Source organism: Homarus americanus, unplaced genomic scaffold (assembly GCF_018991925.1).
Source record: "Homarus americanus isolate GMGI-L3 unplaced genomic scaffold, GMGI_Hamer_2.0 scaffold4060, whole genome shotgun sequence".
Taxonomy (NCBI): domain Eukaryota; kingdom Metazoa; phylum Arthropoda; class Malacostraca; order Decapoda; family Nephropidae; genus Homarus; species Homarus americanus.
The window spans coordinates 628,382-651,476 of record NW_024746161.1 but is presented as its reverse complement, the minus strand read 5'-3'; the positions used below and the strand labels follow the sequence as shown (position 1 = coordinate 651,476).

Here is a 23,095-nt window from a genome sequence, read left to right as displayed (position 1 = left end):
AATGGGGATATCACTGTATATTATAGCCTAAGTCCTTATATACATCTAAAATCGCATAATTTAAGATAAAGGAAAGAAATAGAATAGCGAAATACAGTTAATGAAAGTAAAAAATAAGTCATCAGGTAAACAGAATACACTATAAATTTCAGGTTTAACTTTATGGGACCTCATTCGTATCGACAGATGTTCATAAGTCGGACGCATGTAACCCGTTGACCTGTATACTTTTGGATGATCGAAGTTTGACACTTGATTTGACTTATATGATCCTTAATATTCAATAATAATGCAGATTTTTTTTACATAGGAGACATTCACCTGCTAAGGGCTAAATCCAAGATGGTCACCAATATGCATAGGAAAACATTGAGCCAACCATAAATCCATAACTTTGGATCTAGAATGCATAGAATGACAAACTTGATATCAGTTTTGGCTAATTGTGAGAAATCTGATATGTTGGACATGTCTATTTTACTCACTGGGATCATCTGCACCCAAAATTCTGATATGGCTACTTTTGTTGAACACCAACATACTCAACATAGTCAAATGATCATAACTTAGGAACTAGAAAGGGCACAGTGACAAACTTGGTACCAATTCAGATTGAGAGTCTTTCTTAGACTCATTGGTCTGGTTAAACTACCTTATGTAATAATAAAAAAATTCAGGGTAAACCCCCTAAATAAATCTACATGTGTTCTCAAGGCAATGCTTCTGTGTCAAAAAGTCCCTGCACACCGTAAATCTATCATGTGAACAAATTTAACCCAAACTTCAGGTTAGAAGTGGACACAAACTTGACCCTGTCTGATTCAGGTGTTGAGAAAGTTAACAAAACAGATTTCTTGATGATGTTAGTGTGCTGTGGTCTTCCACACACTTAACCATTAATATGGTACAGTATAGTCGACCCTCGTTAATTCGAACTAATAGGGGGGGGAAGGGTGTCCGTTTTAGCCAATTGTCCGAATTAACCGATTTAGGGGTTAATATTGCATTATATTTCAAAGTCATTGTTTTCGTCACGATTTTATCCCACTTTCCACTGTAATACGTACGTCATTTCAGCAAAAATATTACATTCCCGTGAATGCATTATATCAAGCACAGTATGAATAGAATACCATTGTAATATAACAGTATTTTAACCAAAAACTATTAAAAAAACGAGTAACTTCTCTAGAACATCGGAAGGTTAGGTAAAGTCTTTTGTTTTCGTCATGTATTTTATCCTATTTTACATTAAAATACATCACGTTTCAGCAAAACTACTATTTATTTCCGAGAATATATTCATTCAGGCACAATTAAGGTAAAATATACGTGTGATGTAACAGTTTTTTAACTGAAAACGATTCGAAAGACACGTGTACCGTGTAGCTGATACTCAACAGCTGGTGGTGCGTCATGTGTCGTTGTAAACAGTAGGAGGTTGAAGTAGATTACCAGGTATTATATTAAGTGTGAAATATCAAAAAGGTTTTTATTACCGGTATTTTTTGTAGATCAATGAGAACTGTGATACCGTATATGATATGATAAGTTAGCCTGTGCTAAGAACTTCAACATAGACTACTGAAAACACGTTGTAAGGTAATTTAGCCTTTTGTAAGTTGGTGAGCTTCATTTGCTGAAGGAACTGCACAACTTTTCATTACTAATTGGTACAAATTTTACGTTTCCATTGTTTACTGGCAGTAAATGGTAAATATTTTTCATGTCTGAAGCTAAATGTTGCATTCCCCCCACCACACTAGTGGTGGAGATGTTACATTTGACCAAAAAGACGCTGGTGTTTTATCCCAGCAGTGGGTGGACCAGCATTTTAGCTTAAGGTCCGCATAGGTAATATTCCTACAAATCTTAAAAAAAAAAAAAAAAATAAATAAATAAATAAATAAATAAATAAAAGTTCGTTTAGATTGTGTCCGAATTATCCGAAATCCGGATCAAAGGGGTCCGAATTAACGAGGGTCGACTGTATATTGTTGGAGCATATAAAAAATTTAAATAAATGACATATCTCCTCATGCAATGCTACACTTCATCATGGCTCAGGTTTGACCCAAAGTTGACATGAAGAGCATGACTTATGTCCACATACTATAGCAGAGAGGATGCAATGATGTTTTTTATTTATCTCTTTGAAATTACAGTACAACCAAATGTAAAGCATCAGAATTCAAAGATTCATTATTTTTTTACATAACACAACATTATGGCGGTGCACACAGCGACCACATTGCCAACTTCCTGACTTTGTTTTTATTGCAATTTACATAATATTAATTATTTTATGCTTATTTATATAAAATCAAACAGTACAACCATTATGTATTGGGTCATGAAATTCACCAAGTCATAAAAGGACACCATATTGAGAGACTCCAGCCCTAGATTACACGAGATTTGCATAAAAAAAAAAAAAATATGTGTAGAATCGCTCAGACCTGTATCACAAGCTAGGAATACCACCCTAATGTGCAGTAACAAATTCTATGCCTAATTTTTGTTTTACCCTACATAATTATATCCTTGCTTAATAAGTACTGCATTGCAACTGCAAAAATAACTCCTTAAACCTCCTTAAACCTCTCCCATTCCTCTAGCCCTGAGCACCCTTACCCTCTTCAACCACCATAACTCGCCACCCGTTCACACACACACTGGCGTTTGTCATCCCCCTCTTCGCCTCACTCATAAATAGTGTACTTCAGATTCACGCGTCAATACTCTTGGTTCACACCTCATGGAGAGGGTGGATTGACAACACAAAGTAATAATTGTACTACATAGGTGGAAATGTCCCAAACTACAAAATACAGTAACCTCCATTTGGGGCAGCCTTTGGGAACAACAACAATTTTTGTGTGAGTACAGTACTGTCTAAATGAGTTAAGTCACTAACAGTAAGAGGAATTTGTAGACTTCATGTGATTAATTAATACAGCACAAAACAGGTAAACCACACAGGAACAGAAGTGAGTAAAGAGCAAGAAGTGTGAGGCTTATTGATGCCATCATAGTTTTAAGACCAGATTAGGTTTTCTGTATTGGAAGGTTTGCTGTGTAGTAAGTTACTGAGTGCAGTCATTTGTTTATTCACTTAATTTTTTTAGTTTTCACGTACTATTTCTTTTAGATGTTGAGTTTAAAGCAACACTGAAATATTGGTGTCTCCTTTTTTATTGCACCCTAACTACTGATGACAGTTCACTAACTCGAAGTGGCAAAGAGGAAGTGTTTTCATGCTAGGAAATAAACTCTTATTTTACTTATCCAAGAAAAATAATACTGGTACTGTAGACTAGGTTCACAAAGATGATGATTGATCCTAGGTTTAATTTTCTTAATGTAGTAAATACTTATTTTTTGTCTTTTTTCAGTTGGTCCTACACATGTGTAGTCCAGGGTGGAATGTGATAGCTTCTGTGTGTGTCTCCGTTTACTGCTTCGTCACCTGTATCACCTTCATAATTATAATTGGTGACCAGTTTGATAGAGGTTGGATTATCTTTATATTTTAATTTAGAAAACTTTAACTTAATGTTCTCCATCATCTGATTAGCAACTAACCAAGCATCAGAGTATTTATATACAGTAATAATTTATTTGTACTATGCAGTCTTCTTTCTTTTAACACATAAATAGTGGCCATCGTCACTGGATGGTGGCCATCATCAGTGGAAGTTAGTTGGAGGGAAGACAGCCAACATTTGTGGAAGTTAGCTGTAGGAATGGCAGCCATCATCAGTGGATGTTAGCTGTAGTGATGGTAGCCAACATTTGTGGAAGTTAGCTGTAGGAATGGCAGCCATCATCAGTGGATGTTAGCTGTAGTGATGGTAGCCAACATTTGTGGAAGTTAGCTGTAGGGATGGCAGCCATCATCAGTGGAAGTTAGCTGTAGGGATGGCAGCCATCATCAGTGGAAGTTAGCTGTAGGGATGGCAGCCATCATCGGTGGAAGTTCGCTGTAGGGATGGTGGCCATCATTTGTGGAATTTAGCTGTAGGGATGGTGGCCATCATCAGTGGAAGTTAGCTGTAGCTGTAGGGAGGGATGGTAGCCAGCCAACATTTGTGAAAGTTAACTGTAGGGATGGCACCCATCATTAGTGGAATTTAGCTGTAGGGATGGTGGCCATCATCAGTGGAATTTAGCTGTAGGGATGGTGACCATCATCAGTGGAACTTAGCTGTAGGGATGGTGGCCATCATCAGTGGAATTTAGCTGTAGGGATGGTGGTCATCATCAGTGGAACTTAGCTGTAGGGATGGTGACCATCATCAGTGGAAGTTAACTGTAGAGATGGTAGCCATCATCAGTGGAAGTTAACTGTAATGATGGCTAGTGATGGTGGCCATCATTAGTAGAAGTTTGCTGTAGGAATGGCAGCAATCTTCAATAGAATTTTCGTGTTTCTTGTATTCCATTTCAGCATGTGTGGGGAAGTAGGGTCTCGCCTCTGGACTCCGGTAGTTTAGGCTCAAGGAAAACTTCCCCAGCACCCAAAAAAATTCTGGGGAAGTGGACTAGTGTCCTTCTGTGCATGATGTCTAGTTTAGACACTCGGAAACTTTACCCAGTAACCGAAAAAGATTCCGGGGATAAGGAATTTTTCCGGGTTTGAGAAAGTTGCGTGATTAGCCGGAAATTTCTCATCCCCGGAAGTGCTCTGCACCATTTGTTCCGGCTACCGGGGATATCACTGTAGTAGGTAAAAAGTTTGAAGGTATTATGTCATTAAACTGGCTCTCTTACAAATTTCAGCATTTGCATCATTTGTGGGAAGTGATTTCTGTCATACATGGTACTTAAACCGAAAGTTTACAATGACAGTATCATCATTGCTGCTTATCTTCCCATGCTGCTTTAAGAGAATTGATGGTCTGAGATATATGAGGTAAGCATTCTTCATACATTTGCTGGGACACACTGAATTTCGTTGACAAGATTCTATTTATGTTAAATGTGGCACAAACCAGTTTCTAGAATTTGGGCCAAATTTTCCTTGTTTATACATCTTTCGGAGGAAGTAAACCTAACAAAAATTTAGTTAAAAGGTCTGCTTATACTGTACAGTATTTTAATATTCTTCAAATTAGTTTTTTTTGCTCGGACGTTTACAAAGAATTACAGAGACATTGGCTTTGTTTCATTATTTGTAGTTATGTATTACCTTTTCAGTATAGATTTTTTTTTCAGTTATGTTGGAGTTTTGTCAATTTGGTACTTGGTGGCAATCATAGTAGCAGAGTATTACAGTTATTCTTATAACAAAGGGCCTGTCATCTTCTTTGATGTCCATTGGACTCAGGTAGGTGTAAGTCTTTGTGTATGATATGTGTAAATAGATGCTGGTTGTATGGGCATGCATTTTCAAATTGTTACAGGTACAGGAGTTCTTCAATTTGTGAAAGGGACATTTTCATGAAATATCTTTCATAAAGTGAAGCCATTTTTCCCATTGACTACCATTAGGTAAAGGGAGATACATTCCTTCAAAAAAAAAGTCCCCCAAACATTTGCCCTATGAAAAAACACTAATAGCAATTGGTGGCACATCCTTGGTCACAATCAAGATTATCAGGTGCATCACCTTCATTATCAAATTCCTCTTCCTGTTGTGTGGGGCCTGAAGTGTGGTCATTACCTGGAGAATATATGGGAGAAGGAGGAAATCCCCCAAGATCTTAAAGGCTGTGGCAACTACTGCAGGAACTCACTGCTATTCGTAGCTGGCAAGATTATCGCTCGAGTCCTCCTAAAGAGACTTCTTCTGGCGCAAAACTCCCTCCCAGAATCTCAATGTGGCTTTAGACCATCACGTGACACCACTGACATGATCTTTGCTGCCCGCCAGATACAGGAAAAGTGAAGAGAACAGTGTCGTGACTTGTACATGACCTTCATTGACATTTTTAAGGCCTTCGACTCAGTGAACAGGGAAGCCTTCTGGCGGACCGTTCAGTCGTTTTAGCTGCCCAACAAAATTCATTGCCATTGTGAAGCAACTCCACGAAGGCATAAACTGCAGTGTCCTACACATTGGCACCCAGTCTGAGTTCTTCCCCAGCCAAATGGGAGTAAAACAAGGATATGTACTGACACCAAATTTTTCCATTTTCTTGGCTGCCTTCCTAACTTGTGCCAATGCCAATTTAGCTGGTGGGCTGGACATTCAGTACTGGATGAAGGGACTTTTCAACATAAGAAAACTCCAGGCAGGAACAAAAGTGTCAGCTGCTTCCATCACTGAACTTCAGTACGCAGACGACTTCACCCTCGTCACTCACATTGAATGTAATCTACAGGAGATCCTGAACATTACGCAGATGCGTATGCACACTTTGGCCTTAAGGTGAATGTATATAAGACTCAGATTCTCTTTCAGCCTGCCCCTGGCTCAACCACACTTCCACCATCCTTCCAGCTTAACGGTACTACTCTCTCTAATGTTACCCACTAACAGTACCTTGGCTCCCACCTGTCCACCACGGCGAACATCGATGAAGAGATTCAACATCGGATCAGATGTTCTTCTCAAACCTTTGGGAGACTCTGTACCTGTGTCTTCAGCTGTAGGGAGCAGAAATTATCTAAGAAGTTGCAAGTGTTTTGTGCAGTGGTCCTCTCCACCCTGCTGTATGACAGCAAGACATGGATCACATACAGGTGGCACCTCAAGGCACTTGAAAACTTTCACCAACGTAGTCTCCATTCCATTCTCCGAGTTCGCTGCAAAGACAAGAGAACAAATGTCAATATTCTCGCTGACACCAACTGTAGGAGCATCGAGGCTACCATTATCCATAAACAACTACTTTGGAATGACCATGGTACCCGCATGGACAACAGTAGACTGCCAAAGCAGCTACTTTACAGTCACCTAACGAATGCTGAATGTAATGCTGGTGGACAGTGGAAAAGGTATAAGGATAGTCTTAAGACAAACCTGAAAAAGTGCCAAATCGATCCCCTCACCTGGGAGATGATCACTCCACATCGTAATGTTTGGAGGAGCACCACACGAGAAGGTGTCAATGCTTTTGAGTTAGCCCGACTGCATACCGAGGCAGACAAGCGCCAGCGCCACAAAGACGCTGTCCCTCCTACACTAGATGTAGCCTTCCACATGTGCAACATCTGTGGACAGCTTTGCTGATACTACATCGGCTTCTATAGTACCTTAGAATTCACCAACGTAGGTGACAGCCTTGATAACTCATATCATTGTATCATAGCTGGATAATCGGCATACTCGATTCCGAGTGAAAGCAAAGTAGTAGTAAATAGTAGTGTGTGTGTGTGTGTGCATGCGTGCGTGCGTGCGTGCGTGCGTGTGATAATAATAATAAATAATAAACGGTTTGTTGAAAAAGTTTGCAGCCCGAAGGCTGAAAATATACATTGTACATAAATGACTTATTACATACATTGGTGGTTTAACAAAAGCCTTCATTTGAGAAAGGTGAAGGAACATACAGTGAACATACAGATTAATGTTTACACACGTAGATCATGTGAGCTGAGGTGTTGAACAGCAGACACGTAGTGTAGTAACTCCCTCACAGATGGTGTTATGAGGGGTATCACGTGGAGTACTAGTTCCCTCACAGGTGGTGTTATGAGGGACTTGACGTGGTGTAGTAATTCCCTCACAGATGGTGTTACGAGGGGCCTGATGATGTAGTAGTTCCCTCACAGATGGTGTATGAGGGGCCTGATGAGTAGTAATTCCCTCACAGATGGTGTTATGAGGGGCCTGATGTGGTGTAGTAATTCCCTCACAGATGGTGTATGAGGGGCCTGATGTGTTGTAATAATTCCCTCACAGATTGTGTTATGAGGGGCATCACATGGCGTAGTAATTCCCTCACAGATGGTGTTATGAGGGGCATCACGTTGTGTAGTAATTCCCTCACAGATGGTGTTATGAGGGGCATCACGTTGTGTAGTAATTCCCTCACAGATGGTGTTATGAGGAACTTCACATGATGCTGTAGCAACTCATTCACTACGTGGTGTCGTAGCATCATGGGGACACCACGTGGTCAGTTGTCACAGGACTTCACTCACTCAAGTGGGTGAGGTGTGGCGAGGTGTGGTCCCAGGCCTCTCTATCGTGGAGTCTCGGGGGAATTATCACTGGGTACCTGGGACCTCACTGTGTGAAGGTTAGCTTGGGTAAGACTCAACTGTAACTGCCGAGTTGTTTTTCACTGACTTAAGCACTGTTCACCACTATTCAACACTGGTTCCATTCCTTTCCCAAATGAAATAGTAACTTCTGGCGAGAACTTGTTGATATTCCGGTGGGGAGGAGGGTTCAGGGGAGGGAGTTGGTATGGGCCAACATAATAGTTGACGTGGCTGCTGCTGAGCAGCGCCAGGTGCGCCTGTCCCGTCTTGACCCGTCGGTGGTCAAGGATGAAGTGTGTGTGTGTGTGTGTGTCATCAGGGAGGAGGGAGAGTGACTGGGTGGCAAGTCGGCGATGCAGTTACTGCCTCCACAGGTACATTCAATCATCACACCCATGCTCTTCATTTTTTTATTTTATAGTTTTATATTATATTTTCTGTATCTCTAAGCCACATTAGAGTATTGTAATGATTTTCTATGACTTTTATAGTTTCATTTTATGTTACAATGGCAACATGTTATCTCGCAGGCCACCTCCTCTCCATTTATTTTCCATTTCTACTTAACATTAAGTGAATTAATGCTAAACAAGGGATACCTATTTACAGTAAATAGATAGATACTGTACAATGGCTCCTCAATATTTGTATGGGTTCCGTTCTCTAAAGTTTATATAGTATACACAAAAACAAAGCAATTTTTCCCATTTATATCAGCATAATAAAGAGGATTTATCGTTTATATAAAATTTTTAATGCGTGGTTTCTGCAAGATTAATTCCTTTCCTTTTTTCTCTCAATATCAGATATTTGACGTAGTCCCAACAATATGCTTTGGGTATCAGTGTCATGTGAGCAGCATACCCATATACTCTTGCTTAAAACATCAAGATGCATCAACATTTGCCAAGGTTAGTTCCCAAAAGTAATATATCTAGAGATTTTTATAATTATTTTTAATGTTCAGTCATCTCTCTCTAACAACAGTTTTAAGTTCAATACTTAAAATTCACAGAGGTTTGAGTCTCTAAATGGCCGCAAATAGCCAAGTCTGCGAATATCATTTGCTGGCTGGGGGGGGAGGGGGTTACATTTTTATTCGTGTGCAAAGAAATGTATATTCACTTTATGTGTTTGCCCTTAGGACAATTATTTCTTTTACCTGTATTATATATATATATGTGTGTGTGTGTGTGTGTGTGTGTGTACACACACACAAAACACATACAAATAAATAATAATGGGCAAATCCTCTCACAAATAATCGGAAACAAGACAACAAATTGTATCAAAATGCAGAAAAAAATGTGAGTCTACCCTCAAGGCAACTCCATGCTTTGTTATTAAAGTTCAGTTAATCTTAATAACAAAGCACGAAGTTGACTTGAAGATAGACTCTCACATTTTTTGTACATTTCAATACATTTTGTTGTCTTGTTACGAATTACAGTATTTGTGAGAGGATTTTCCCATTATTATTTATTTGTGTGTTTTGTGTGTGTGTAACACACATAAGTAATATCTCCATTAGCTGGAATCCCTCAAACCTGGAACTTTCCAATAGCCGGAATTGAAATTTGCTCGAAAAAGCATTCCCAAAGCTGGGATTTAAAAAAATTCCGGCTTTGGAAACAAATTTTCCGATGTTGAAAATTAAGATCATTTTCTGAAGTCTTGAACAAAGACGAAAGCTCAAGTGTTTTGGGGAGGGACCAGACCTGACACAATGTTAGGTGGAGGTAGGGTAGAGGATTAGTGGTCTCATATTATTGACTTTCTGATGGAATGTCGGGTCACCATAACACCTCACAAACTGGCCCAGTAGCCTGGTGGTTACATTGACGAGCTAACCTAGTTACAATCACTATTAAACACTATTCTATCAGTAAATACTAATAATTACAGTAAATCCAGTAAAATATGGCAGGGAGTGAGGAGAGTTACAACTGCAGACGACTCGCTAACTAGCAGTCACTCACTCCCCTTACCTGCTCCCAATGCCAGGCGTAGCCAGGCGTACTTATGGGTGAAATACATGACCTTCTTTTTTCTCTTCACTTGTTTGGGCACCTTTCTGTGGCTGGATGAAGGTGGTTGGGGGTTTTTGGGAGCTATCACAAGTTGTTAAGGGAGCAGAGTAGCACAGATACGAAACGGACAAGTGTTTAACCCGGAATGAAGCTTAGTGAGCCGCTGATGGCCCAGCCGCCTGGGATGAGAGGGACACCTGGAGGGACGCCATAAAACTCATGGACTTCCCGTTCCGGCCGCAAAAATGCCGCTAACTTTAAAACTACCTGCAGACATTCTTTGGTACATCCAGTGAGTTATCTGCAAATACAGTACTCCCTCTTTATCGACGGGGGTTACGTTCTGTAAACGGCCGTCGATAAAGAAACCGTCGATACCGTGATGGTTACGTAATTTTTCTAACTATTATTAGCATATGTTGAATAAATGTACCTTTAAGCATTAATGCGTTTCCTTTACGCATAACCTTAAATAATAGTGTATAAATAATAATATAATAAGTGGACAAAAATACTAGCAAACTTACGATTTCATTTATTGAAGTGAACATCGGTCCTTACAGTAAACAAAACAGTGTACAGTACAGTAAAAGTCCAAAAATCCGGATGCCCAAGGCAAATTGTTTACCATTTATTATTACAACACTTTACACTGAAACGCGGGTAGTTTCAACAAAAATATTGTATATTTCCATTCAAGTATTTATTCAAGTCAATTAGGAGGGAATATTATTGTAATACAACAGTTTTTTAACTAAACCATTCGAAAAGTGATTACGGTAACATCTTTTGAACGAAAGAAAGCGCAAGTCATTGTTTTCGTCACGGTTTTATCCCACTTTCCACTGTAATACGTACGTAATTTCAACAAAAATATTACATTTCCGTGAATGAATTATATCAAGCACAGTATGAATAGAATATCATTGTAATATAACAGAATTTTAACCGAAAACTATTAAAAAAACGAGTAACATCTCAAGAACATCGGAAGCATAGGTAAAGTCTTTTGTTTTCGACATGTATTTTATCCTATTTTACATTGAAATACGTCACGTTTCAGCAAAACTACTATTTATTTCCGAGAATATATTCATTCAGGCGCAGTTTAGGTAAAATATACGTGTGATGTAATAATTTTTTAACTGAAAACGATTCGAAAAACACGTACCCTCTAGCCCTGTTCAAGGAGAGGACTGGGAGAAGCTGTTTGGTGCTGCAGACGATGACAAGGAAAATGATTTTGATGGATTTTAATGAAAATATTCAGAAATATGGTATCGTAATATTTATTCAAGTCAATTAGGATATTATTGTAATACAATACAACAGTTTTTTAACTAAACCATTCGAAAAGTGATTACGGTAACATCTTTTGAACGAAAGAAAGCGCAAGTCATTGTTTTCGTCACGATTTGATCCCACTTTCCACTGTAATACGTACGTCATTTTAGCAAAAATATTACATTTCCGTGAATGTATTATATCAAGCACAGTATGAATAGAATATCATTGTAATATAACAGAATTTTAACCGAAAACTATTAAAAAAACGAGTAACATCTCAAGAACATCGGAAGCTTAGGTAAAGTCTTTTGTTTTCGTCATGTATTTTATCCTATTTTACATTGAAATACGTCACGTTTCCACAAAACTACTATTTATCTCCGAGAATATATTCATTCAGGCGCAGTTTAGGTAAAATAGACGAGTGATGTAATAGTTTTTTAACTGAAAACGATTCGAAAAACACGTAGCCTCTAGCCCTGTTCAAGGAGAGGACTGGGAGAAGCTGTTTGGTGCCAAAATAAAAATCCGGCTAAATAATCCGTCGATAATCGAAACCGTCCATAAAAAATCCGTCGATAAAGAGGGAGTACTGCTATAATCAAAGGCCTTGAATTGTAAGGGCATGCTGTATTGTTATTTTTCTCCCCTCAGGAGGTGTCCTTCATGTTTCGTAAAATCTCATAATTCGTAAGAGCTAGACTCCCCTATTATTTCGAATTATAAAGGATTTTACTGTAAATAAAGTTATTTGGAACTATTCAAACCTTTGCTACTTGATAAAAAGTGGTTGGTGTCAAAACAAATTTAGCAGAGTTGTAAAATGTGCGGACTTTCTTAATTTAGTAAAAGTATTGTTACATTGGCAAAATGTTAAGTACAAGTAATAATATCCAAAATTCAGTGTACTTTAGTAGAAGTAAACAAGTGTATCTTTTATAAAAGTACAGTGAGTTCTGCTATAACGCGTGTTTTGATAACGCGAATTTGCTCTAACGCGATTTATGAATTCGGAACAATATTTGTATAACGCGAACGCTTGTTTGCTATAACGCGATTTTTGCTTACTATTTCTCCAATTTTGTGGTATTAACTGTGAATATGGTAAAGAAGAATATCTCCAAAAAGCATTCTGATGATAGAATTCCCGGTGATTATCGTAAAAGAAAGGATATAACACTTGAAGAGAAGCTTGATGTTATCAACCTCAAAATCACCCTTCTCCCCCATCAAGTTACATTCATATTTTTTCAAGGTAAAGTGTTAAATTTACTGTATGATTTCATTATTAGATATGAATGTAACATTTATTTAGACTGTGCTATCCTTTGTGTTAGGCTAACTACTAAATTTTTTCGATTTCGAGTAATCTGCACCTCACCCTATTTTCTCCATGGCCTGTTATTTCTATTCAGCGATTTTCTATAACGCGATATTTTACAAGAACACAATTATCGCGTTATAGCAGAACTACACTCAAGTACAGTACTGAAAGTGAAATGTAACAAAAAAATTTTAGTCATCGCAAATATTAAAATAAATCCACAGTAAATTATAAAACTGTCCAGTTGGGATCTTTTATAAATGTAAGTCCCAGCATGTTAAACAAGCTCTGAAACAGCAGATGCAGGAAGTGGGGTGTTAAGTTTAAGAGATAAGTCACATAATGTCGGCGAAGACCTCAGTAGCTCCATTCCATCCCCTGGGCATTCCAAGCAGCTATCAAGTTCCTTCAGTTGAGGAGTTTGTGGATGATTGTTGCCTCCATAGCTTCGAAGAAGGAAAGGTCAGAAAAGGCAGCTTGGGCACTGAAACTTCATGTTCATCGCCTGGGTACATTCTTGAAACGATATGACAAAATGCATATGATTGTTCCAGACATGAAGAAATGGTTGTGATTGGTTAGCTTCCAAGTTTGTCCTGTATTCTGTGATTGGATATTTAAAACTATTGTTTGGGGCATGTAGCGAGTAACGATTTTTTTTTCAGTTGTATCTGAGTAAAAGTATTAGTAAACCATAGCTAAGTAAAAGTATTAGTAAACCATAGCTAAGTAAAAGTATTAGTAAACTATAGCTAAGTAAAAGTAAAAGTACTGAAAATTTTTAGTACAGTATTACCCCGCTTTACACGGTTTCACTTTCCGCGATTTCTCATTTACGCGGTACCTTGCCAGAACCGGACTTTCTCTTTCCGCGGTGCATCTACTCATATACTATATGCGGTGAAGTATATATTTTTTTTTTTTAGCTCATAAAATTCATACAAATACCCGGCCAGAATATAATTTACATTGCTGGAATTCTTACAATATGATGATCATTTTGAATATAAACATCATGGATTTTGCATTAGACATACAAATTTAGATCTAATGTAATAATTTGGTTTACACAAAGCAAATATTTTATCTTTTGTGCAGAATATATGGTTTACATTCAAAATATTCCCGGACCTGCAAGGAATCCAGAAAAATGTCAATTATATCATCTAACTTTAGTCTGAGTTATTATTTATTACTAAAAATGTAAATATACTATTTTCTCCCAAACGTTTCTCTGGTAGGGAGAAGGTGGCGGGTGGGGGTAGGGAGGAGGACCGACCCAGCTAGAGGCGGAGGTGGGTATTTTGATTGACAGATAGTGTCCTTGAAGAATATTTCTTTGTTTATTTACTGAAGATATTTGTTTTAGCTCATAAAATTCATACAAATTACCCGGCCAGAATATAATTTACATTGCTGGAATTCTTACAATATGATGATCATTTTGAATATAAACATCATGGATTTTGCATTAGATATACAAATTTTAGATCTAAAGTAATAATTTGGTTTACACAAAGCAAAATTTTATCTTTTGTGCAAAATATATGAAGTTTACATTCAAAATATTCCCTGACCTGGGTTCAATTGAACGCGTAAATTGGGGTACTACTGTAGTACCTTTTAAAAAGTAAATACTGTATCCAAAAATATTCCTTGAGTACAGCTTCTGCTAGACTTAAGACCTACTCGACTTACGACCACCCGGACATTCGACCGCCTCAGTCGTACCAAAATTTGTCAAATTACGTAATTTCGAGTCCCAACGTCAGTAATTGCGCTGTGTACTGACAAAGGTGTCGTTTGTAATTCACTTTAAAATGGCTGGCAAGCTTAAAAGTGAGAGTTTTGTGGTGCTGAGAAGAAAAAGAGACACCCATTTTAGATTTTCTATGTATTATTTGAGCTTTTTCGACTTACGACCTGGATTTGGATCCCTAACCCCGCCGTGCAGGGGAGGAGGCTGTACAGTATTTCAAGTTAATTTCTTAGCTACTTTACAACTCTAAAATTTAGTAATGGACTGCTAGTGTGTAGGGTTTTATGTTCATGGTGTACTCATGTACTGTACTAATAACCTGGCAAACTTCATGTACTGTACTTAAGTCAATTAGAAAAATAAGAATGTCTGCTACTGCCAGTCAGTTGCTTACCAGTTGTGTGAATGCAGCACACTGTTGCCTCACTCACTTCACTACCTCATAAATTCTCATTGAATATAGAATGTTAATCATACATTATATGATCTGTTATGCCATAACTTAGCAACTTGATTTACGTTAAACATGAATATAATAATGAGGGCGCACATGGCACAACAAAAAACAAATTGGCAACTCAGCACAACTTAGTCCTTTATATTTATCACTTAAAATTAATGTTACTTCAATACACGACAAACAATGTTAAATACAAAAGTTACAAACACAAATAAGGACTTGTGCGTCATGGGTTCAACCACAGCCCTCTTACTTTATCACAACAGATCAGGGAAGGTTTCGAATTATACACGTCACAAAAGATTTAAATAAAATTTAATAACAAAAGTTTACCATGGTAAATGTGCAGGTTACACAATGAATGGATAAATTATATCAAGAGACTAGAGAATAAACATGATCCTTAATAAATAACTCATATGTGCACAGTAAATGCAGTGGTCCCTCGTTTAACGAACTTGATTCGTTCCAGAGGTCGCGTTCGTTGACCGAAAAGTTCGTTAACCGAAACCATTGTTTCAATGGGATATTGGGTAATTGGTTCCAGCTCACAGAAAAGTATATACAAAGTAAAGCCAAAAATGTATAAAGTAAGAAACACTCCTAAAATTCCCCTAAATCGCCCTTAAATCACTATACAGTATACAGTGAACCCTCACTTTACGCAGTCAATTGAACCCACGGAGGCCACGTAAAGCGAGAAAGCGGCGTAAAAGTGAACAACATAACATATGGGACTTAATGAAATAGAGACCGGCTGACCTCAAACTCCACTTTTCGACACAATACCTATGTTCTAGTAAAAATAACATCTTAATTTTATGATGGTACATGCACACAATTAATACTTAAGAGAAATAGAGAAATACAGTTGCCAAGTTAATGTCCATTCAAATAATGGACTTAACTCCTCCCCTCTTCTCACCTCCTGGCTCTTCCCTCTCTGAAAATGTTTGGGGAAACCACTAGATTTTAGTACAGTTGTGCCCCATAACACAGTCAATTGAACCCACAGCCCACAGGGTACCGCGTTAAGTGAACAACAGAACATATGGGATTAATTCCAAAAGACTGGCCGTCCCCCAAACTCCACTTTTGAAGACACATAACTATGTTGTAGTAAAAATAACATCTTAATTTTATGATGGTACATGCACACAATTAATACTTAAGAGAAATGAAAATGCAATTACATCAAGTTAATGTCCATTCAAATAATGGACTCGACTCCTTCCTCTTCTCACACTGCACTGCTGGCTCTTCCCTCTTGAGAAAAATTTGGGGAAAACCACTAGATTTTAATAAATAATACCTCAAACTAAAGTTAGGATAATATAATTGACATTGCTGGATTCCTTGTAAGACCAGGAATATTTTGAATATAAATGTCATATATTTTGCAAAGATAACATATTTACTCAGAGTAAACAAATACTTAAAGTAGATCTAAAATTTTATGTCTAAAGCAAAGTCTATGATGTTCATATTCAAAATGATCATCAAATTATGAAATTCCAGCAATGTAAATTATATTCTGGCGGAGTAATTTGTATGAATTTTATGAGCTAAAACAAATATCTTCAGTTCATAAAAATATTCTTCACAACACTATCTGTCAATAAAAGTACCCCACCTTGCCTCCCCCTCTTCCCGCGGCCAGATGGTGGGTCCGTCCCCACCCCCCCCCACCTCCCACCAACCCTCCCTACCAGAGAAATGTGTGGGAGAAAACAGAAATATTTACCTTTTTTAGTAATAAATAATACATCAGACTAAAGTTAGGATAATATAATTGACATTGCTGGATTCCTCTCTCTCTCTCTCTCTCTCTCTCTCTCTCTCTCTCTCTCTCTCTCTCTCTCTCTCTCTCTCTCTCTCTCTCTCTCTCTCTCTCTCTCTCTCTCTCTCTCTCTCTCTCTCTCTCTCTCTCTCTCTCTCTCTCTCTCTCTCTCTCTCTCTCTCTCTCTCTCTCTCTCTCTCTCTCTCTCTCTCTCTCTCTCTCTCTCTCTCTCTCTCTCTCTCTCTCTCTCTCTCTCTCTCTCTCTCTCTCTCTCTCTCTCTCTCTCTCTCTCTCTCTCTCTCTCTCTCTCTCTCTCTCTCTCTCTCTCTCTCTCTCTCTCTCTCTCTCTCTCTCTCTCTCTCTCTCTCTCTCTCTCTCTCTCTCTCTCTCTCTCTCTCTCTCTCTCTCTCTCTCTCTCCTCTCTCTCTCTCTCTCTCTCTCTCTCTCTCTCTCTCTCTCTCTCTCTCTCTCTCTCTCTCTCTCTCTCTCTCTCTCTCTCTCTCTCTCTCTCTCTCTCTCTCTCTCTCTCTCTCTCTCCTCTCTCTCTCTCTCTCTCTCTCTCTCTCTCTCTCTCTCTCTCTCTCTCTCTCTCTCTCTCTCTCTCTCTCTCTCTCTCTCTCTCTCTCTCTCTCTCTCTCTCTCTCTCTCTCTCTCTCCTCTCTCTCTCTCTCTCTCTCTCTCTCTCTCTCTCTCTCCTCTCTCTCTCTCTCTCTCCTCTCTCTCTCTCTCTCTCTCTCTCTCTCTCTCTCTCTCTCTCTCTCTCTCTCTCTCTCTCTCTCTCTCTCTCTCTCTCCTCTCTCTCTCTCTCTCTCTCTCTCTCTCTCTCTCTCTCTCTCTCTCTCTCTCTCTCTCTCTCTCTCTCTCTCTCTCTCTCTCTCTCTCTCTCTCTCTCTCTCTCTCTCTCTCTCTCTCTCTCTCTCTCTCTCTCTCTCTCTCTCTCTCTCTCTCTCTCTCTCTCTCTCTCTCTCTCTCTCTCTCTCTCTCTCTCTCTCTCTCTCTCTCTCTCTCTCTCTCTCTCTCTCTCTCTCTCTCCTCTCTCTCTCTCTCTCTCTCTCTCTCTCTCTCTCTCTCTCTCTCTCTCTCTCTCTCTCTCTCTCTCTCTCTCTCTCTCTCTCTCTCTCCTCTCTCTCTCTCTCTCTCTCTCTCTCTCTCTCTCTCTCTCTCTCTCTCTCTCTCTCTCTCTCTCTCTCTCTCTCTCTCTCTCTCTCTCTCTCTCTCTCTCTCTCTCTCTCTCTCTCTCTCTCTCTCTCTGTGCTTGTCTATACAAGAGTACAACATTTACCCTTCAATATCTATGAGCAGTAAATAAGTGTTGCTTTCATATTCTTATGTAGAGTAATGGCGATATGTTTTCACATGTCTTGCTACATATGTGCAGTCTCACTTTTTTACCATTAATGGTTAGCTACTTATATTGTTCCATTAAATAACATTACAGGTACTTCAAACAACCATATTAATTTTTACATTAATTTACTGCAGCTAAAATCAGGGTCTTATTTTCTCAGTTTTATATGTAGAACCAATCAGTCACTGGTTTTGTAGCTTTAACATAAACAATGCGGCAGCCGTCTCATCTCGTCTCCTCTAATATTCACGATATTATTAATAAATTGTATTGTTAATTTTGCACACAAACATTAATTCAATAAAAGCAAATTCAAAAACATTAATTAAAATATATATGAACAGTAAATAAGTGTTGCTTTCATATTCTTATGTAAAGTAATGACGATATGTTTTTCACGTGTCACTTCCATATCCGATCTCTCTTTTTCTTTACCATTATCATTAGCTAATTCTATTGTTCCATTTATTTGCATTAAATAACATTACTTAAAACAACCATATTAATTTTACTACAGCTACAACCAAGGTCTTATTTTCTTCAGTTTTATATGTAGAACCAGTCAGTCACTGGTTTTGTAATCATGAAAACAATGCTGTGTCAGTTCCTCGTGTTGTTTAATATTCTACGTATTATTAATGAATTGTATTGCTCATTTTGCACACATAAACATTAATTCAATAAAAAGACATTCAGTAATAAACAATAATGAATCTTTTGTACATAAGAGAAATGTCGCTGTTTACTACGATTATGCACGTCATCTGCACGTAGCGGGCCGTTCAAACCTTCCCGAAATTCAAGTTTCACCCGTAAAATTTTATATATTTTTATTTTTGTGTTCCAATAAAATCGTTGTTAAACTGCGATTGACTACTATCGACATTTAACTCTTCAATATGTCTTAAAAGAGACCATGATGCAGAGAAAGTGGTGCTAGTGCTTCCAAGCATAAGCACAAGTCACTATCCAGGAAAGGGTGAATTTCCATGGTCGGCACGGTCAGGTCGAGGTTGCGGACTAGAGAGTACAACCTGTATTTTCCATACATAAATTGAGGTTCTGGCATAAAATATTTCACTCTACTGCAAATGCACCACTGTGCATTACCTTGCATAACATATCATATACCAGACTTGAGTCTCATGTAAACATTGTCTGAATAAGAGAGCTATGCCAACCTGATACATTACCCCTCTTGTTTATATGGCAACTCACATACCCAAATAAACATTTTAATGCTCTGGAGATGTATAGAAGGTGACACTAATCATTTGATTAATCCATAGTTGCTATTTGTGGTCTTTTCCCATAAACTAGCTGGCTGCACTCTACAAGTCGCCCAGGAAGGTTGTCAGGTTATTAAATATTTCTTAATAGTATGGTGTGGGCATCTCTCTAGTCAACAGTGAAGATCCGTTACTTATAAATTGTATTGTGTTCTTTTTTCAGGCTTGTGTCTCAGCAATAATAGTGTGTTTCGTGGTGTACACTGCTTCTGCCAATTATGGTTACCTAACATTTGGTTCACTGGTGAAGGGTGACGTGCTTCTGTCTTATGATGCAAGAAAGCCACAAGTTCTCACTGCAATCATTCTCTTGGCTATTAAATCATGGACGACCTACCCAATTCTCATGTTCTGTGTGAGGTAAGGTCTCTACTTTCAGTGATATCTTTATTCTGTAAGCTGTGAATTAGTAATTTTCCTTTAAGACTGGTTTCGATTTTACTATTAACCATTTAATGTAAAAATGGAAAATTCTGCAATTACTGTAGTCTGTTAGAATTACTGCAGATAAACAATATAGTTAGTAATTTAGTTTACAGTGATATCTGCGTTAGCCAGAATAATTGGTGCAGAGCTCTTCCCGGGGATGAGAGAATTCTGGGTAACGAGACGACTCTCAGACCCAGAAAATTCCCACATTCACGGATTTTTCTGGGTGCTGTACTGTACTGGGAAAAGTTTATGAGAGTCTAAATTATGTATCTGGCATGGGCAGACCCTATCACACATCTCTGGAATGCTTCCTGTTTCTGGGAAAAGTTTTTTGAGATTCTAAACAACATATCAGTACTAGGGAAAGATTTCCTCACAATACAAACACAGAGCTGTATTTATTTATGCAAACATCATTGTAAATACTGTTAGCAAAAAACATCACACAATATAAATTAACAAAATAAAATGTATTCAGTACAGTACTCTCCAGCAGATGCTGTTGCTTTAAACTTGTGTTGCAAGTAGGCCAATTGGTGATATGATGATACCGGATGGCCTGGTTTGTCCTGTACAATCTGCTGTTTCAGTTACTGTAGTGTTAGCTGTCACTGTCCTCTCCTCCATGAAGGACAGCGGCAAACCAAGAGTGAAACGTCTTAACACTGCTTTAGCACTGTATTCTTGGCCGATTGTGTCCTGGTTCAGTAATGTATGGTACACAAACACTGTTCACTGCTATGTGAGGCAGTATATGTACAGTGTTCACACAAACAATGTTAATTTACAGCAAAATTACACACTGTAATCACTGTTTATGTCTTAACCAGTGGCATACCGTGGTTGCACTGATGAGGCATGCAGGACACTCGCATATATCAGTTATCAAATCAAATACACTAGAATGTTGATTTAAAGCGACACCCACAATTAAGGACAGTGTTTTAATTTAAAGCGAATCTTTCCTATTTTGCGTGAGTTAATCTGGCCCATCATATTTTAAAATTCGCGCTTAATGTTTCTCTGGGCATGCTACACTGTCCTAAGGGCAAAGCTGTACTATACATGTACTCAAAATAATGTACTGAATGATTAATAAAATTTTTGTCTAGTGCAAACTATAGCATGTTTATATTCAAATTAATCAATATCTTATAAGAATTCAAGCAATGTAAATTATATTTTTCCTGGTCACTTCTATGAAATTTTATAAGAAAAAACAAAAACTCAACTAAACGACAAATAAACAAATAAATACTTCACTAGACCTTCGGCACTAACTGTCAAACGTATCACCTCACCTCCCCCGCCTCCATGCTCCCTCCCTCCCTCCCTCTCCCCTTCTGCCCAGCCAGGGTTTTTAGGCTTACAGTTTTTATCTTAACGAAAAAAAATTCGATTAACGAAATCCTTATGAAAATCACGTTTTGTTTTGAACAACAGCTGATAAGCTGAGGAGGTACTCAGCCAATTCAGTAATCTCTTCTATGTTTACATTCGTGTCCAATGGAGTAAATATAAAGAAAATTGTGCTCTTTAATATTTGTGCATTTTTTTATACAGTATTAAAATTATTGGTCATTCTAAAGTTTAGCCATCGAAGCTGTCTACATAAATTTTTTCAACTATTATTTTTGGCTCAATATATGTAACTTTATTCATTTATTGAAACTCATTTACATGCACACACTGTCCTAAGGACAAAGCTGAACTGTACATGTAATCAGAATAATGTACAAAATGATTACTAAAATTTTTGTCTAGTGCAAACTATAGCATGTTTACATTCAAATTAATCACTATCTTATAAGAATTCCAGCAATGGAAATTATATTCTCCCCGGTCACGTCTATGAAATTGTATAAGCAAAAATTCAAATACTCAATCTAAAGGACATAAATAAACAAATTAATACTCCACCGGACCTTCGGCGCTAACTGTCAAACATGGCACTGTCACCCCTCCCTCCCTCCCTCCCTCCCTCCTCCTCCTCCCAGCGAAGGTTTCTGGTTATACAATAGGCTTTAATCTTATATAATATCTCAAACTAAAGTTAGGAGAATATAATTTGCATTGCTGGAATCCTTGCAAGACAGCGAATAATTTGAATATAAACGTCATATATTTTGCACAAAAGATAAAATTTTTGCTCTCTCTAATAAAAATTCTAAAATTAGATCTAAAATTTGTATGTCTAATGCAAATTTTAGCTTGTTTATATTCAAATTAATCACTAAATTACAAGAATTCCAGCAATGTAAATTATATTCTGCCCGGCATTTTCTATGGAATTTTATGAGCTAAAAAACAAGCACTTAACAAATTAAATACTCACCAGACGCCATGATCTGTCAAGTACACCTCACCTCCACTCTTCCCATGCTCCCTCCCTCCCTCCCCCTCCCTACCTCCCACCTTCCCAGACAAAAGTTTGCAGTGTTTTCAGTAAGCTTCTTTACAGTTTTTATCTTATATAATATCACAGACTAATGTTAGAATATAATTTGTATTGCTGGAATCCTTGCAAGACAGCGAATAATTTGAATATAAACATCATATATTTTCCACAAAAGATAATAATTAATCACCTGTATCACATTACAGTAGTAATTTATGAGTAAGAGTATATATATATATATATATATATATATATATATATATATATATATATATATATATATATATATATATATATATATATATATATATATATATATATATATATATATATATATATATATACTTTATTTTTAGTCCATATATATGGTACCTTGTGTTTCATACCAGCTGGATTCGGTAAAATGCTACTGACATCCACATAAGCGGCATGGGCAGTTCCCAGTGGGAGGTTCACGGTGCCATCAGCTCGATGAACAGGCTTTGTGTGAAATATAATATGGTCTAGAACTGCTTTTAGTGTCCTTGTGGCATGGTCGGTAACGTCCCCTGGTCTCACGCAATAGGTCGAGGATTCGAGTCCTGGCTGGTGAGGTTGTTGATTATATATACAGTATTACTCCGCTTTACACGGTTTCACTTTCCGCTATTTCTCATTTACGCCGTACCTTGCCAGAACCGGACTTTCACTTTCCGTGGTGCATCTACTCATATACGCGTGCAGTATAATTTTTTTTTTTTAGCTCATAAAAATTCAAATTGCCCGGCCAGAATATAATTTACAGTAGTAACGATTCTTGCGCAGTCAATTGAACCCACAGTGCATGAAAAGTGA

At 37.9% G+C, this 23,095-nt stretch overlaps 1 protein-coding gene across 1 annotated transcript in view; it reads left to right on the top strand.

Moving 5' to 3' along the window:
• The window catches only part of LOC121878952 (putative sodium-coupled neutral amino acid transporter 7), a 77,693-nt gene that overhangs the window by 42,174 nt on the left and 12,424 nt on the right, over positions 1-23,095 (top strand). Inside the window, exons 4-8 of the mRNA XM_042385404.1 lie at positions 3,396-3,513; positions 4,783-4,915; positions 5,218-5,329; positions 8,961-9,065; positions 19,595-19,791. Coding sequence (XP_042241338.1) covers positions 3,396-3,513; positions 4,783-4,915; positions 5,218-5,329; positions 8,961-9,065; positions 19,595-19,791 — 665 coding nt within the window. The remainder of the gene's footprint in view (positions 1-3,395; positions 3,514-4,782; positions 4,916-5,217; positions 5,330-8,960; positions 9,066-19,594; positions 19,792-23,095) is intronic.